This window comes from Acanthopagrus latus, chromosome 16 (genome assembly GCF_904848185.1).
Source record: "Acanthopagrus latus isolate v.2019 chromosome 16, fAcaLat1.1, whole genome shotgun sequence".
Classification (NCBI taxonomy): Eukaryota; Metazoa; Chordata; class Actinopteri; order Spariformes; family Sparidae; genus Acanthopagrus; species Acanthopagrus latus.
Genome location: NC_051054.1, coordinates 9,315,881 through 9,333,534, shown reverse-complemented (window position 1 = coordinate 9,333,534; position 17,654 = coordinate 9,315,881). Strand labels below are relative to the sequence as shown.

General features: G+C 44.4%; 1 protein-coding gene across 2 annotated transcripts in view; it reads left to right on the top strand.

The window, feature by feature from the left end:
* Window positions 1-17,654, top strand: part of dph6 (diphthamine biosynthesis 6) — a 59,928-nt gene that overhangs the window by 7,920 nt on the left and 34,354 nt on the right. For both annotated transcript variants that reach the window (XM_037072115.1, XM_037072116.1), the window contains exons 4-6: window positions 8,564-8,637; window positions 9,545-9,663; window positions 17,145-17,206. In XM_037072115.1, coding sequence (XP_036928010.1) covers window positions 8,564-8,637; window positions 9,545-9,663; window positions 17,145-17,206 — 255 coding nt within the window. The remainder of the gene's footprint in view (window positions 1-8,563; window positions 8,638-9,544; window positions 9,664-17,144; window positions 17,207-17,654) is intronic.

Below are 17,654 nucleotides of genomic sequence, written 5' to 3'. Positions count from 1 at the left end.
TGCATTCGACTTTTTCAGAAACGCTGTTTTTCCCCGAGTTCTTCTTCTTTCGGATAACTGATATCGCGGGTCAGTTAACACCCTCCCTCCCTCCCTCCCTCACTTTTCTTTTTATCAAGCCAGTATTTTTTTTCTTTCGTGGAGATGTCTGGGAAAAGTCTTGGAGAGGCGCGCTGAGACCTTTAGGGCCTTTGTAGATGAAACATTCCTTTCCGTTTGTGTGTGTTAAAACACCTTGTTTTTAGTGAGATAATCCTCTCCTTAAACTCACACACCCTCTTCCTCCCCCATTCCCTGTTTGACCTTTATTACACACACTCACACACACTCCCCCCTCATCCTCAGTCTCTACCGCCGCTCCATTATCGACATCAGCAGACAAGATTGGGGCCCTCTGAGATCGCAAGGCAGTCTGTCCACAAGTCCAAACATTCTTTTTCATACCTCCCTCTCCCTCGCTCCTTCTCTCTTTCTTTCTTTCTTTCTTCTTACTGGCATCTTTGTCTCCATTGTGTTGTCGTCGCACTTTCATCCGGACCCTTCAGAAGCCTGGCACCGCGTTGTTGCGGAGTGCCCTGATGGAGGTGTATCCTGCTGTGAGGGAAGGAGGGAGAGGTAGAAAAGAAAAGGAGCGGAGGAGGAGGTGGAGGGCAGAGGCTGGCAGTCAGGCGGAGGAATCTCCAGTTGAACCAGCAGCTCTGTGGTATCGATTAGGGAGCCGAGGTGTTGTGAGACAAGTCGCTGAGGAGGGGTGTGAACTACGAAAGGAAGGGGAGGGGGGGGTGGTCAAAAATCAAACGCGTAGCCCCTTCTCTGATTACCGGCATGGTGCAGCATTAGACGTACATTGGGGGCTCAACAGGAAAATGGATTTCTTTAAAAAGCTGCTTAATACATAAATCATGACCTCTGGGGTCACAGCGAGGGTTTAGGAGATGGGATCAATAACATAGCTAATGCAAGCGTGTTGTAGCTGGTTTGTGGTGCAGAGAGACCTCTAAATGGTGTTATTGAATGTAGCTTACATCCAGTCTTAAAACCGATAGATAGTAACTTTGTTGAGAGTTTGGTTTTATTACATCCTTTGTGCAAATTTAGAGAATCGTACTTATATTTCAGCATGTATAGCCCGTATAGATTCCCTCAAGCAGCTGTATCTCTGTGTCGCCTCTCCATGCCATTGTTATCTTCTTCCTTTGGTCTGAGGCCGCTCGTATTTATGTTGGTCGCCGCAGTGGCAGTGGGGTTGAGATTGCAGGCTTGTTTTGCACATGAGGAAGGATAGCATTAGCGCTGAGATAATGGCACTGTGCATTGTTTCGCTGGCCGTGTGGAAGTGGTGGGACAGGATCTATTAGATGCAGGCCCATTTCCCTCCAACTGACGCTAACAGTCCCCCCCACAAACATTAGATAAAGAGCCTAGCCTCAAGCCTTTGTAATTTGTTTGTATTTTTCTGCTTAATGTACTTTGCTCAATCTTGTTTAGCGATGATGGAAGCTGATAGCCTTATCTCGCCTTGCCAAGGGCATGAGCCACTACCACTGCTTGGTTGAACATTGTTCCAATGAAGAACGCTAGTGTGTATTTATAGTTTTTCTTTTCCTGATTTTATTTTGATGCTGGATGAATTGCGCGTGTTTCTAGGGGTTATTAGCGTTTGAGAAATTGGCTAATATGTTCCATTATGCATTGATGTAAATATACCATTATGGAAAGTGAATTACTGTAATTTCTCTTTTAGTTTGAGTGTTGATATTAAAAATTAAGGGGAATCTGTGATCATTTTCTAAGCTTGGCTGACCAAATTTGATTTCTTTTCTCCCTTTGTCATTGTATGTTTTGTCACTTTGTCTTTAAAATGTCTTTCCTTTCAAACAACTGCTACTTTTGATCATCAGAGATCTATTGTCACATCTTTGCTGTCACGCTTGATGAAAATCATTTTTTCCACTCTCTGCTTTCTTCTTTTTTTGCTTTTTAAAGACAAATTTCAAGTTGATCTGAAATAGTAGATTCAAATTAAATGGCCACCAAGAGCTATAATAATTCTCCATTTGGATTTCTAGAGAGTTGTTTTTACTCTGCAGCCCTGTGTGAGAGTGTGAGGGATAATCCAGCCATTTAAGAAAAACAGAAGTCACTGGGGAGGCTGGATGTGTAATAAAAAACCTTTTAAACTCACCAGTATCAACAGCTAGTCAGGCTCAATACTGCATGTCTCAGTTCAGACATCTGAGCAGTAGTGCTAAGTCTTTCAACTCCCTGCCATTCATCTACTCCAAAATTAAGAGGGCTTTTATGTTTTGTTTTGTGAACCATTCCCCTCAAGAAATATTTGTGGCAGGCCCCATCACCTCCCGCAGCTAAAGTCATAACCAGCCGTAGAAAAACACTGTCTGGAGTCTGGAGAGTGGGTTCAACCAGCATCATCGCTATATTTTCCTCTCGCCTCTCTCTGGGGATGATCGGAGGGGAAGGGAGGGGGGTGGGTCGGGGTTTCATGATGTCTGTTGGCGCTATGGAGGGGAGAGGACGGGAGAGCCAAGATGCCAAGAGCCTGGAACCTGACCTCACCAGAAAAACATTTACATTTTGGAGTGTGTCTGTCTGTCTTCAGACCGCCGCGTGACTATGTCTATATACATGGACGTCAATGCATGTGCATGTGTATACGCCCCGTGGACTAGGTGGTTGTTACGGACCATGAAAAGCAACTGACATAGTTTACCTCTCTGTGGCGTGAAACTCTTCCTTTGATTCCATCCTACTCGCTCTCTGGAAGCAGCTTCCTGTCTGAGACGCTCTCGCCTCAGCCAAGTGGGAATGTCAGAGCCAGGATTATGACTTTGTTTTATGCCCCGCAGAAAACTGCAGCTGATGCTTATTTATTGGAATGCCTTATCCTTTTTAATGGTGAGAGGCAAGACCTTGAGTGTTTTTGGGGAAAGTTACAGGATTTCCTGCCATCGTAAAAAAAAAAAAAAAATGCCAGTTGATCACCTGAGAGGCATGGAGTGACAATTTGTTTAATCTAGACACAACCATTTAAAATATTGCAGTTTTTAAAAGGTAGTCATAACTTAATTAGTTTGCTTGAATTGCAAGTATTCATGGGACATCGATAAACAACCTCATGTCTCCCCGTTGCTTCCTAGCATTTGGTTTTCCGTGAGTGTAGATATGGAAAAGCCTCCTTGTCCTTGGCCCTGATGAAACTAGGGCTTTGTGCTTGCTTTGGCCGAGGCCCTCTCCCTCCCTGCCTGACGACTGGCTGGGACCTGTGTTTACGTAACCATATATATCTGAGAGGAAACTCGTGAAACATTAATCTCTCTACTTTTTAACCCTGATGAATTTCTACATTTTCCAGCTGTGCGGCATGGCATATTTATGCTCAGGCTCTATCACTGAAAACAGCTCTGTCATTGTAAATGAATCACTACCCAAGACTAAAGTGTGTGTGTGTATGTGTGTGTGTGTGTGTGTGTGTGTGTGTGTGTGTGTGTGTGTGTGTGTGTGTGTGTGTGTGTGTGTGTAAACTCCAGGCTGTACAAATACAAACTCAGCCATTAAAAGCTGCAGGAGTACTGTACCTCCATGGATTGAATTTTTGAAGCTTCTTTCTCATTCTTCTCCAGAACCAAATCAGTGCACGCCGGCCTGTCACTCGTCTCGTTGCTGTGGGCTGATAAGCGTCCCTCACTCATCGCACTGATGAGACAATGTCTCATGTCATATCCTCTGTTGACTGGTCACACCTGCATCGCGGCCTCAGCGGAGGATAATACTTTCCCCTATTCTGCTTCCTGTCTCCCCTTCTTGTGACTCTGGCCTGCATCATCTCGGGAACCGCTCGGGGTATTCAGGTTTATGCGCAGCTGGCTTTGTGAGCAGTTTGTTTTTCTTATTCTGCCACTCTCTATGGTCGAGGACTGACACGTGGTGAGTCATCCCGCCAGCCCATCCACAAGCACAAAGGAAGAGCCCGTCTTTCAACAGCTCCTTCAAACAGACAGCCCCGCCAATTTACCAAAGGGGAATGTCTCTGAAAGCCTTTTAGAACAAGATTTTGGCTGATGTTTGTTTTACAAAGACATTTGCTAAGCTTGCATGACCAGTTGTTGCTTTATTTTGACGGCTCAGACATTGTACACAGTGTTTTAGTCTCAGCACATATAAGTAGCGTATAATCTTGTAAGAATGGGGTGTAACCTAAACATTATAATGGGTTGAAAGTATATGTTGTACCTTGTGCACATATCTCCCGCATCCGCATCTTTCCATCCTCAACTCTGGGAGTCACCTTGGAGCATAACTGTCCGTACAGAATGGTAATGAGGAAGCTGATTTAAAACAAATAACCAGTGTCTCCTCCTACTAAGCTCACACTAAGCTTCCTGTCAGTTTGGCATGTCTGAGTTGTCAGGACAGCCGAACACGCCCCGGGACTATGTCCGTATTACATTAAACACAATCGCTTGACCCGAGCTGGCCCTATCCCCTGTACCACATCTACTTGAGCTGCTACAACAAGGTCCAACCCCCTTTTCTCTGTGTTCCCACCATGTAGGGGAACCGGGGAGAACAATCCCATTACATTACAACAGGCCCAGAGCTGATCTAATGGAGAGAACATTAAAACCATGTCGCGTCCGGTCACTTACTTGATGGATTCTGGGAGAGAGATGGCGAGGAGAAGGAGCGTAGGAGAGAAAGGGGGGGAAGGGATAGGAGGCTGTTGGGGCAGAGGTGGTGTCGATATGACAGCGCGGATGCGGCAATGGAAAGCTTGTGATGGTACCCCGGTGCCCTTGAGCAAACTGTCATTCAAACCACTTTAATTAATTTCTCCACTTTGTCTTCTTCCCCGCCTCCCTGCCACCACACACGAACACGCTTCACACACAGGAGGCGGTAATATAATAGAAAGTATGTGTCAACAACTTTGGACTCGATTTAAAAAAAAAAAAAAAAAAAAAAGAGGATTTTGTAATGGAAATTTGTGGCCGTGTGTTTTTTAATAGGCAAGATCTGCCAACGCCGACTTCCTAGTTGTCAGAGCAGGCTGAAGCAGGCATGTTGGAAACCCACCATTTTGCAAAATGGAGCTTTGTATTGTTAGGGGTGTATAATTAAGACCTCATTGTGACAGCCATTGAGAAAGAGCTAATGAGGGTTCTGATGTATTCCATATGAATATGAATATTGAATTTTTAATATTTTATGGCTTTCTAATTGCCTTGGTCGCTGTTAATGGCTTTGACTGTTGAATATTACCCAGACTGAGTGTGTGGCGTGCGTAAGTACCTTTAAAGCCGAGCGCTGATAAAATAGGCGCATTCTCAAGCCGAATTCTTTGCTTCATGATTGTCAAGCATGTATCTTTGGGGCAGATACATATCTTTGACTGAAGGCGTGTCTGTGACTGTGAATACATTTGAACCACTCTTTTACTCCCATACCAAGATGAATGTATATATAATTACAAAGTATATCACACGCACTACCTTGATATAGAGTTTAATGGCCGTATCGTTTCTTTGTGGAGCATGTCTGCTGGCCTTAATCTTCCCCACAGCTGACATCTTAATAACTCAGCCCTCTCCATCTATTTCCACGGGAGACATCCGGATGTTGGGGAAGGATTAGTTTAATGAATTTGACAATTAGTAACAGAAGTTAATGACTGCATGGGGCTAAGTACCCTGATGGACATGGCTGGGGGGACTGAGGGCTTCCATTGCTCTGGGCCATAGATCCTCATTAATAGCTTTTCTGCCTGCTGGAGAGGACAGGGGAAGCCAGACTAGGCCTTTGTTTAGTCTGCCTCTGAAAGGGCTGCTAGGGGGTTGCACTGTTGCACAACGCCACGCCAGATTTAGTCCCGCTCTGGGCGTGAGTTAATGCAGGGCCTCAGGTCCTGGATCAGGTGAAGCTTCCTTTAATGAGCCAGGGTCATTAAACGTTGAAAGAAGAAAAGTGACATGGAATCAGGGCGGGCAAGGAGCGCTCTCCTCGGATCTTGTGCCAACAGTCATGAAGGATGAGAAGCGGCTCGCGGGTCACAAGAGTCCTGATGACCTCTGCCTTGATTTATCGTTATGTTAGCTTCTTACCCAGATTCCGCCTTTAATGCAGTCAAAACATCGTTTAGCCAGATAGCTCTCATAAAGATTTTATTATTATTTATTATTATACTGTGCTTCATGAGGTACCTTGTCGCTTTGTCAGGTATCCCCACTATAAACCATTTTGATAAATTTTTCAGCTACCATAAAATCAAAGTTTGTGTTTTTTATGGCGTCATGAATACACATGAAACACATCCCATAAAATCCATCAATTCAGATTTACACATACATGTACCACTTCTTCACAATAATTCATCCCACCTTTCCCACAGCAGATGAGAAAGTATGTCTAGAATTTGTGAAATCACGTCCAGAGCAGCATTAGCTGCCCCCTCATTCCTGCCTGTCTCCTGGTGATAGCTATAATAGCGACGAAAACATAACCGCATCCAAGAATAATCATTTTTCCGACGCTGTTTGCCAAAAGGTCTACTTGCTGGAGTCTCCATCGAAAGCGAGGGAATGTGTGAGAAATTTGTCTTGTTGTCGTTAGTGGCGAGTAAGCCCGGGCTGCATGATGTAATGCAATGAGAGCCGGTGAAAAAAGACAAGCCATTTAATTGGTCAAAGCCGAGTTGAACCTCAGAGGCTTGAGTACCTGCAGCAGTCAGAGAAGGTGAGATGAAGAGACAGAAACACAAGAGGGGGATGCTGTTTGCTGTTGCTCCGATGCTCTGTTACTCCGACGGGCCGAGTCCGGTCCTGCCAAGTCTAAAGCCGAGGGACCAAATTGGTGTTGATGTAGAGCACTCCTTCAACACTCTCCTCTCTTTCCCTCTTTCTCTACGTCGCTCCTTATCCCGCTCTTTACCTCCTAATACGCCTCTTTAGGAAGTGACAGTTGTATTTAGGGAAAAGGTTATCATTGTATTAGAATAGAGTGCTGGCCCTGAGGCTTACCTAGAATTACATGACACCGCCTGCAGCCCCCTTCGCTCTGTGCTGGGGCTGAAATGTTATCAGTCTGACTTAATTACTGTCACTGGGCAGTGGAATTGACTGTAATGTATATTCCAGCCTTGGACACAGTGGAGAGATATTAAAAAACTTGAGGGCTGAATCCCAAGTTAAGATCTCCTGGTGTTTAACTTTGGGTCAAAGAGTTAAATTCTAGCCGTGTATTTGTCTGTATGTGTTTAGCTTCGGCTTTTATACCTCACATCCTCTGCTGCACACATGCACATAGCGGCACACGCACACACAGAGCATCCTTTATCTGATTAGCTGGCACGCCTATGTGGAGCTGTGTGTGTGTGTGTGTGTGCGTGTGTGTGTGTGTGTGTGTGTGTGTGTGTGTGTGTGTGTGTGTGTGTGTGTGTGTGTGAGGTACAGTGCGTCACAGCGTCAGGCCCCAGGCAGGGCATGGATTTCATTTAGGAAAGTATCAAAGGTTTACACGCTGTTCGCTTTAATCAGCATGTTTATCAGGCAGAGAAAAATTGCAGGAAGGGACCACAGGGAGAAGGAGGGGTGGGGGGGGGGTTATCTTAAGGACCAGTAGCCAGGGAAATTGATAATGGCTACAAGGTAATTTACTGGAGACTTGTGCATCCCTCCACTGCTTCTACCCTCGCCTCTCATTCTAATTACAGCCCATGTAATGTTCTAATGAATCTGCAGGTGTGTGTCTGTAGGGGAGGGGCGTGACGGCAGGAGTGGGGGGGGACTGTGAGCGAGTATGCACCGCTGTTTGTTTGTGTGCGTCACTCCAGATCCTTTTTTTTTTTTTTTTTTTTTTTTGTATTTCCGTGAGAGAGAAGACTGAACGCATCTCAAGGCTGTGTCAGTATCTCTCGAGTGCATAGTTGTCTCACTGTCTCTGAAATATGAATACGGTATGAAAAGCAATTAGATTAGCCCTCAGCAATATTAAAGATACATGCCACTCACAGGCACAATGCTCCACTGATACTTCAAGTTGTCACTGCAGCACCGTTTTTCTCGCAGCCGGGGCGTGTTGAGGATGGAAGCCCTGGCCAGACACACTCATCTCCTGCTCGCTCTAGACTGCTGATAAAGGTCCAGGAACTTGCCCCTGGTTGTGCCTCCAGTCACACACTCACATGTCCGCAAAACCTCCAGGGGATATGGGCTGAACCATAAAGGCCTTGATAGGACCAGAGTGTAAACATCCCCACAGGATTGCGGTCCAATGAAAGGAAAGGAGCCGTCAGGAATTTGCTCTCTTTGTCTGTTTTAGTCTTCGTGTGTGTGTGTGTGTGTGTGAGTGTGTGTGTGTTTACATGTGTTTGTGTGGTTTTGTTCAGATAAAGCTTTGGGATGCCATTGGAGACTGCGCAAAGGAGTGTTTGGCCTCACGGGACGCTGACGTCATGTCGCTGTTACGATGCATTGTAACGTGCTGTATAATGGAAAGCGCATGAAAATCTTAGGCAACTGAGTTTCCTGCATCTTTTTCCTCCCCACAGGAAAAGGAGGGTGTCGAGGCGGTGTCTGTGGGGGCCATTCTCTCCGATTACCAGAGGGTCCGCGTGGAAAACGTGTAAGTCGGACACACGTGCGTGCACTAGTTATGGAGAACATACAAACCAACACACACCCGTTACGCCGAGGCCTCTGAACTCAGATGACGCACACTCTGTGGTCCATTGAAGGAAAAGAGTACATCCTCTGTAGTTTTTACCTCAGAGTGTGTTCCAAACTTGGACTGAGCTTTGTTTAAACACACACACGCAACACATACAGAGTTTTGTTTATGCCATCTTATTTAGACTAGCTTTGATTTTTCAGGGGCGGCTCTGTTTTTTACGGAGCAATAGCTTGACGTGGAGGAATGAAACTGAATTAAACTGATTTTTGGTAACGTCAGAATTGCAGTTTTCTCGTCTTTCTATTTGCAGAAAGATGAGATGGTCTCCTTCCTTGTGACACAGATACAACTATGTCTTTGTTGCTCTTATTCTTGTTTTACTCTTCCTCTCTTCATGTTTCGTCACCTTCTGTCCTCTCTCTTTGTTCTCTCTTGTTCTAAACTTACACAGAACTGGACACATCGCGGCACAAAAGCCCTCCTCTTATTAACAAATCCTGCTGTCAGTCAATCTGTTGTTTCTCCTCGTACGAGCTAGGTGCATACACATAAACATCTCAGGCATTTCTTGAGCAGCAGACTTTTTGTCTCCAGTTACCTGCTGTTTCGCACTAGTTTGTGCAACAGCTTACGATGGTGTTTTTGTGTATGTCTTGTCTTTGAATAAAGCCGCCGGCAGTGGTGGCAGGTGGGAGCATGCCCTGTGGTCCTATCAGGGTGGCACACTTTACCACAAATGGAAAAGGTGCCCACCTCAGGTTGCTTTGATGTTTTTCTAAAGCTGGCAGATATTCAACATTAACCACTTTTTCTTTCTATGACCCACTCCTCTCCCTCTTGCCCTTCACCTGTTCCCCAGATGTTCGCGGCTAGGTTTGCAGCCCCTGGCCTACCTGTGGCGACGGGACCAAGAGTCCCTGCTCTCGGAGATGATATCATCTGACCTCCACGCTATCCTCATCAAAGTTGCCGCCTTTGGTGAGTTTGTGTCTCGCTCTTTTGTGTCTCGGGCAGCTGGCAAGAAATCTGATGTCCCCTTCACTCGTGCGCTCACTTTTTTTACTTTCTCCCAAGGTGCCATGTTGGTTAAGTGGTGTTTGGCATGAGGATCGAAGGGACAGAATTTGGATTAGTGAGGGAGAGGAGGACGAGAAAAGAAGGGTGTAACCAGAGAGAAAAAGAGAGACAAGCAGAGTAATGCCCTAATCATCAATCCGTGGCTTAGCAGCGGTGTTGAGACTTGTGCCAGCGGCGAAGGTATTGAAGCAGAGAACAATATGAAAAGATAAGAAGCACAGAGGGGAGGGGGTATGAGGGGAAGTGCGCAGTGGTATCGGAGGGAAGAGGGGAGGGTTGGCAGTTGAGAAATAATCACAAGTGATTGCCCCGCACATTAATGCAACCTGTCAATAAGCGGCGCATGCTGCCATTGTGTGAGAGAAACACTGCATTCTCTGCTTATGCATAGCTCAGAATACCCGGCCCGTGAAGCGAAGATTAGAATCTCTCATTTACGGTCTTCAACTGCTTCAGCACTGAGGGAAGAGGTTAATGTGGTGTCACCTGCTCTCTACCTGCCTGTTTTGGAGCCTGAGGACAGGAAGATCAGATTACTGAATAACAGGAGAGGGTAAAAAAAAAAAAGAAAAAAAAAAAAAGAAGAAGTTTTCATTTTCTTCTCTTAGGTACATGACGTTAAGATCCCTACCTGTATGTACTTGACAGTGCAGCCGGAGCCCCTTTTGACGGTGCCTGTGATAAATGATAATTACGGCAACAAATGGTTCTTTTTAGTCTCAAACTACTCACGGCGATAGATCATCATGTAGACACTGTTTACGCGCTGTTAAGTGCTTGTTGTCACCTTTGGTAGCAATCAGTCGAAAAAAGGGGTCCGCGGCTGACTGATGACCCGCAGAGCTGAGCAGCAGCGTTTTGAGATATTCAGTGTATCTTTCAACGCTGCTCAAATAGCCTCTTGCGGAATGCACCTGTCAAGCCATCCATCTTTGGTACTTTATTTGCTGGACCCATTTCTCATTTTTAATGGTCTCATGATAAAGGACTTTTTGGTAATAAACAAAATGACTTGTCAGATGCCCGTCAGAGGAAGGGTGATGTCAGAATCCTTTTTTTTCCCCCTGTGAGGTTGTAATTATTGTTTATAAGTCAAAATGATTTTTTATTTCCATTACACATGTAACCAGATAAGATCTAAGTCTGCACTTAATGTTAATTGAACCATCATAATGCAAGCTTACCTTTCTGGAATAACACATAAAGAGCAACCACACCTTAAAGACCTCAGTCACCTCGGTAACCCAACTACCTCCGCCAAGATTTTCTACTCTAAACACAACATCGTCTAAAAGCGAATTCTGAACATTTTTGGGAAGATTATAATTAGAAAGGAAAATCACCCCGGGTGCCTTTTTGAGTGTGTACCTTGGCCTCCCACTGGAGGTGTTTGTGTGAGTATGTGTGCATGTGTGTTTTGGCTACAGGTAAAAAGGAAAGATCTTATCAGCCCTGACTTCTCACCTGTCCCGAGGCGGTGGTAATTAGAAAGGAGAGAATTGAATAGGGGTGCAAGCACCCGAGGCGTTTTAGGCAGCACTCATATAATTGCAGCTTTGGTGGGAGCAGGTCTGGGCAGTGAGGTGTGCTGTTTAGGGGAGATTGGGTGACAGAAGGGCGTACCTGGTGGCCTTTGGTGTTTGCGTGCGCGTTTGGGGGGGTGTGTGGGTGCGAGTGTGTGTGTGTGAGCGAGTGAGAGATTTGAAATGGATTTACTCGCGCAGAAAAAAAAATACTCTCTCAGGGCAAAGGTTAAGTCTGCATCAGGACTGACAGCCAAAACGGCTTATGATACTCCTTGGTAGTATGAAATGGGTTTCGGTGGGCTCTGAATAGTGAGAAGTCATTCAAGATTAATATTCCTTCATTAGGCACTCAGAAAGACAGGTGGAAATTAGCGGTGAATAGATAAAGGAAGGGGAAAAAAAGAGTTTCTTTCTTAAGGGTTGGATATATTCCTTGATGACAAATCCGTGTGGTGAAAAGACAGCTGTCCAAATGCAGGATGATCCTCTAAGTGAATTCTCTGGAAGTGTTAATTTGCGTGCCGACGGCAGCCTTAAACCACAAAAGAGAGAAAGAGGATTTAAGTCTTTGAAGATGGCAAATTGCATGTAGCGAAAAAAAGTTCAACTATCTGAGTCTGGGCCTATGAATGTCACAAAAAGCTTCTAATTAGTAAAAAAAAAAAAGCATTTCCCTCAAAGGGGAAATGCACATTTCTTGTTTGGAAACTGTCTCTTTATAATGCAATATCGCTTGAGCTTACCGTGGTAATTGGCAATTCCAAAAAAGCTAGTATTAAATATTCATGTAATTAGTTAATTGATTGATTAGTGCAGGTGTGTATGAGGGCACAGGTTCAGCAGTTAATTGGTCCTCAGCTCCAGAGATAATTGGCATGTGTGAAATCAAGGTCTGTACGCCGGAAAACCTTTTATCACTGCATGATCTTTTACCCTTCACACGAACGGGGCCTTTGTGCTTTGAGACTTGGAATTTATGTCACAAATTTTGCTTTCACTGATCCCCTCAACCACTTAAGGACATCGGATATCATTTAATATATACTTAAAGAGCAATTAATGTTCGAGGACATTAAAGAAAATGTGCTGAAAGTCTTTGTCTCGTTGAGGACAATGATTTGGCAGCCTAATTAGCATTTTTTTTTGCTGCAAAGAAACATAACGCAACCTGTTTTTTCAATTGTGACCATATACCCACCATGTATATAAAGGGATGTTTCAGCTATAGTTCCAAGGCATATAGCCATGACAAATGTTTATATAGAAACAACAACAGGGAGACAATTTGAGGATCATCAACAAGGCGAGACGCAAGAATAAAGTCAGCTGTCCTCTAACCTAAGCCAAATTAATGTTAAGTCATTTCAGTCAGTCAACTCAAGTTATCTATTGTTCTGTTCCCCAGTGAAGCTCTGGGGAGGTTTGAGGAGGTTTTAGGGCATTTACAATGAATGACAGACTAATCGTTTCTGCTTTCAGGCCAAAAGTTTGACTGTTTAGCCTGCTGCTTATACTATAGATAAGATTGTATTCTGTTGAGTCAGCTTGTAGAAAAAGTGAGTCAGGTCATCCAAATTAAAACAAATATAATGAAAAATCTGAACCAAATTAATAAGTCAGTCACTGCTGAAATGAACTAATATAGAGGCTCTATAAAGCCGAAGGAGATGAAACTTTTAATTTAATACATTTGATACAGTTTATTGACTACTAGTTTCGGCTTTATTGTCGTCTATTTTCATGAACCTCACTTTGTCTTAAGTGTGTGTTTTAGAGCAAGTTTTTGACATATCCTGTAGGTAAAGTAAGGGGGAAGAGAAGGTCAGAGGATGTCGTGCAACAAAATTATTGAAAAAATTCCACTTCACATGCAGACCTGCCACAATAATTACATTATTGATATATCGTACACATCTTATTGATGTGTTGATACATGCGCCTGACCTTGATCGTTTTTTGCCATCTGTGATATTGCCTGTTGTGCCTACATGCATTTTTTTCTGAATAGAGTTAGAGTCCATTTTACTCATTGTTTACGATTGTGTGTGTTTATTGTTCAAGAAAAGAAGTTTCCATGACTGGCCTACTCACAACAAGAATATGTCCATGAAACAATAACCCATGACGTTCAGCACTTAGACGACTGTTTTACCTTGCCAGATCTGTTGGACGCTGACCGTGACCTTTTCCTGACAGTTCAATCAAATCGACATTCTGGAGCAGTTAGTAGAGAGGTCAAAGTTCAGCTGAAGCAGTCGTCAACAGCTAAAGTATGATGGGCAGCAAGTGTTTCTCTTCTTTTTAAGTCTCTTTCTACACGTTGTATATTCGTGTGAAGTCCCCTAAAACAAACAATCTATCAATTTACACAGGTTTTTTCTTTTTCCAGTTATGTACTACATGATTGTAAGTACTCCCAGATTCTCCTTTTTTGATTTGTTGGACCGAAAAGATTTCATCTTGATGTGATTGCTACACAATTCACGCTGCCTATTATTCTGTTCACAGACGCTGATTTTCAGATAAGAGCGTGACAAATTTCACATATAACCTTAATCTTATCATCCTTTGTACGGTGCCGCCTCCCTCCCCCTCGTCTACCCCTTTCTATATTCCTCTCTCCCTCTCTCCCTCTCTCCCTCCCTCTCTCTCTCTCTCTCTTGCGAAGATATGGTGATAGTGAGCAGCTATTGTTTTGGCGGGGGTCTTTGAGAGTGTTGTTTAAAGGCTGATGCAGCTCACCTACTTGGGAGGAGATGCTCATTTCATCCATTTAAAGGCTAAAATGTTACACATCATGAATCCAATTTTCTCTGCCTTTTCTCTCTGAAGGCAGGGATTAAAGCCGAGCTGTCAGCCGGCACGCCAGATCTTAAGACAACCCGCGGATGCCTGCGATACTGCGCTCGGCTCAGCTCAGCTCAGACAGTATCTCGGATCTCCCAGCTTTTAATTTAGCATTAGGCTCAGTAAGCAAAAAAGAAAATCACGAGCGGTTTCAATTAAATAGGTAACGCACTGCTGTGGGTTTAAATTAATCAACTTCTCTCGAGGTGGGAAAAGGCCAGTCATGATCGTTAAAAAGAATTAGTGCAAAGGTGTGCCCTGGAAATAATTGCCATTGACTTTTATAAGGTTGGGAGTGAGAGCAGCATTGTCAGTAGAGTTCAGAAGGAGAATATGTTTTTTATCTTTTTTTTTCTTTTGGGCCGAGGACTTGAAAAAGTTGATTTTTCAAGCAGAATCAAAGGCTTTTCCCCATCCCACTTGTTATTGTAAGTTTTCTGCGATATGGTTGACTTGTACTTTGTCTTATAATGCTCTGCACAAAGTTTTAACCACACGACCCGACATTATAAGTTTAATGTCCAACTGGCTCGCGCTTTCCGGGCAAAATTTGTACTCTTCGCTAATTTCAGCCCACTAAATGTCAACAAGGTTTTTAAAAAATGCTCTCCCTCATTACCGAACTCCCCCGGTTTTAAAGTTCACTGAATTTAATTGGAGTTTTATAGGATAATACCAGGTAAAAAGGCCCTTTTAAAGGAGGGCCATTCCTCTCGGTCTCTCTTAAGGAAGGTCCCCTTCTCTCCGAAGTGCGCTCTCGCTGTCTCTGGCGGCAGACTAATGGCAGCTTCTAGTGAGCTTATTTGGGTTTAATGTGGCATAATGAGGTTAGGTAATTGGGTTTAGGTCAAGTTGTAAAACAGGTTCAGAGGAGACAGAGATGTGAAGATCATGTAAATGAGTGGCGTTAGATCGCTGAAGGCTCACACCGGTGGCCACTCAAAAGACTTCTCAAAGAGCATGTGTTGTATGAAGACGAGCTCGTTCCACGTATCCTCCATCCCTATCGTTTTTCCGAACGGTTTCGGTAACCTTAAGTCAGTCAGGGAGCATCAATTAAGAAAACACTCATACAAGTGCTAAGTGGTCTTGCGAGAACATTCCTCCACGTTAATGCCATCCTCGTATCAGTTTATCACTCACTCCTGTCTCGCCAGATTTCCGTCGTCCCAGTCCCTCCTTGTAAATATCAAATCATGTATCATATATTATTTAAGAGGAGGGAAGTTAATGAACATATTAAAAAACGTGGCGTCCCCTCAGCAATTTGGAGCCAATTATTAAAATTTGTTAAAAGGCATGACTAATTAAAGAGGATATTTAAATGGGATTGAATTTTAATGCTTTTTTTTTTCTCCCCTTCTTATTACCTTTGTGGCAGGGTTAAGATGAGAGGATGTTGAGATTAGATATTCTCACACTAATTAAGACCACAGATCCCCTGGGAAGAGAATAAGGGGCCTGCTCATTCTCTCCCTCCACACTCTCCTCCCTCCCTTGCTACCTCCCTCACTCCGCTGTGGCCCCTCAGTATCTCCCCCGTAGTGTTGGACCACCGGGGGCCCTGGAGGAGAGAGACACAGCTGGGATTAAGGCGAACCCGGGATGGGATGCGATGTCCCGCCGCCACGTCCTCTCCGCTCTCCTCCTGCCCTCCCATCCATCGCTCCCCATGGGGCCTCGCTGATGACACGTTAACCTTTGAGGTTGTCAGGCCATGAGAGAGGAGAGATTCTCACATTACGATTAACTTTGTTCCTTTAATTAAACACATGAACGTGCCGACGAGCAGGACCACGTGACACCTCGGGATAGAGCAGCTATATATGGGATTTTGTGAGATATTATTAGGGTCAATTTGGCAAATTCTGTTCTTATTGCGATGGCATTACAGTCACAACTGCATGTCACTCCATGGAGGTCATCAGTAACTTGATAATGATTATGTCAATCAATTAAAGACAGGGCAGGCGATTCTGGAGAAAGATCGTTAAGTTTCATTCCCGGGTTGTCAAGTTCCAGGGCTTTGGGTTAGAATATCGGGCTGGAAACTGACCCAAAAGATTGCTATTGGACGACCAGCGAATGAGACTCAACAATCAGCTGCCTTTCTCCAGAATTGCCTTCCCTACCTGTAATAGTCAGCCACAGAGATGGGAAATGGAAAATGCTGGGGAATGTGGGGGGACAGCAAAGAATGAATGAAAACCTAGTTGTTGTTGTTGACAGTATTTGATGGAGCTCAGTTTGGTGCCATCAGTGACAAGCATCTGAAAGACAAAATTGGGATTAAACCCTTGGACGCTGATTAAGTGCAGCCTTTATTCCTGCTAATATGTATTAGATTGATCAAAGTGCTACTCTGTGGGTGAAGATATGGTCTTTAGATGTCTTATTGATAGGGCAGAAGTGTATGACAAAGGGCCGCTTTCCTACAAGTGTGCTTGGTTGGTTGGTGTAACTTGTTTGTGTCTGGGGAGTGAGCGGCAGTGAGCTTGTATTTTAGGAGCGTGGCACCACCGGGTATTCATACAAAAGCTCTCCTCCAATCTCCCCCCCCCTTCTTTTCTCTCCCATGCCTCTGAGTCACTTCCATGCACCATTTCAGGGGAAGGGGAGGGAAAAGGCAAATAAACAAGATCTCTTTCCAGAGTTTATATTCTCAAAGGGAACTCGACGAGGGGGCGGCGGGGCGATGGGAGGGGGGCGTGGGGGGTCTGCGGCCAGCAATTGAAAACTGTTGCCCTTACCCGGAGAGATCTGTGTACACTACTTGCAAAGTCAAACAAATAGATCCAGGGTGCAGGTTTACGTGTGTGTTTGTGCGACTGCCCGTAAACCTCCCTGCCTGTCATCTTCAATCACTGTTCCTGATCAGAACTCCCCCCCCCCCCTCTCTCCCCCTTCTCTTTCCATACGTGTGCCTATGTGTGTATCTCTGTTTTTGTGTGTATCGCTGTGTGTATGTTTCACATGTTCCCGTGCTGCGTTTTCCCACGTGGGTGCCAGGCCTGGATCCAGAGAAGCATTTGGGAAAACCTCTGGCTGACATGGAGCTCTATCTGAAACAGGTCACAGACTGGTGGATACTCTGCCTCCCCATTTTCCCTCGTCACTGCAGTACTTCCACGTATAAGCACATGAACACAATATCACAGACAGGTTGCCTGATGCTCATGTACAAAGTCATTTAAAGTTTTGAAATATTTAAAGTCAAAGTCGTCCCTTTCAGTTTTGGTTAAATGACTATTCTCAGGAGTCTCCTGGTCACATCCATCACATTCGTGTATGGTCACTGCTTTGTATCACAATGTTACAGTATTTTTAATTTAAATACTATCAGAGGAGGCAAAAGTAAACAGTACCGTAGTATTTTTATGACAACAGATAAAAGTACAGAGAAGTAAGAAATTACAGGCTCTGAAATGTACTTGAGTATGAAAGTAAAACGTATCCCTCAGAAGGACATTTCTCCTGTCCATTTCTGCGTAAAGCTACCTGAACCTCACGTCATGCAAA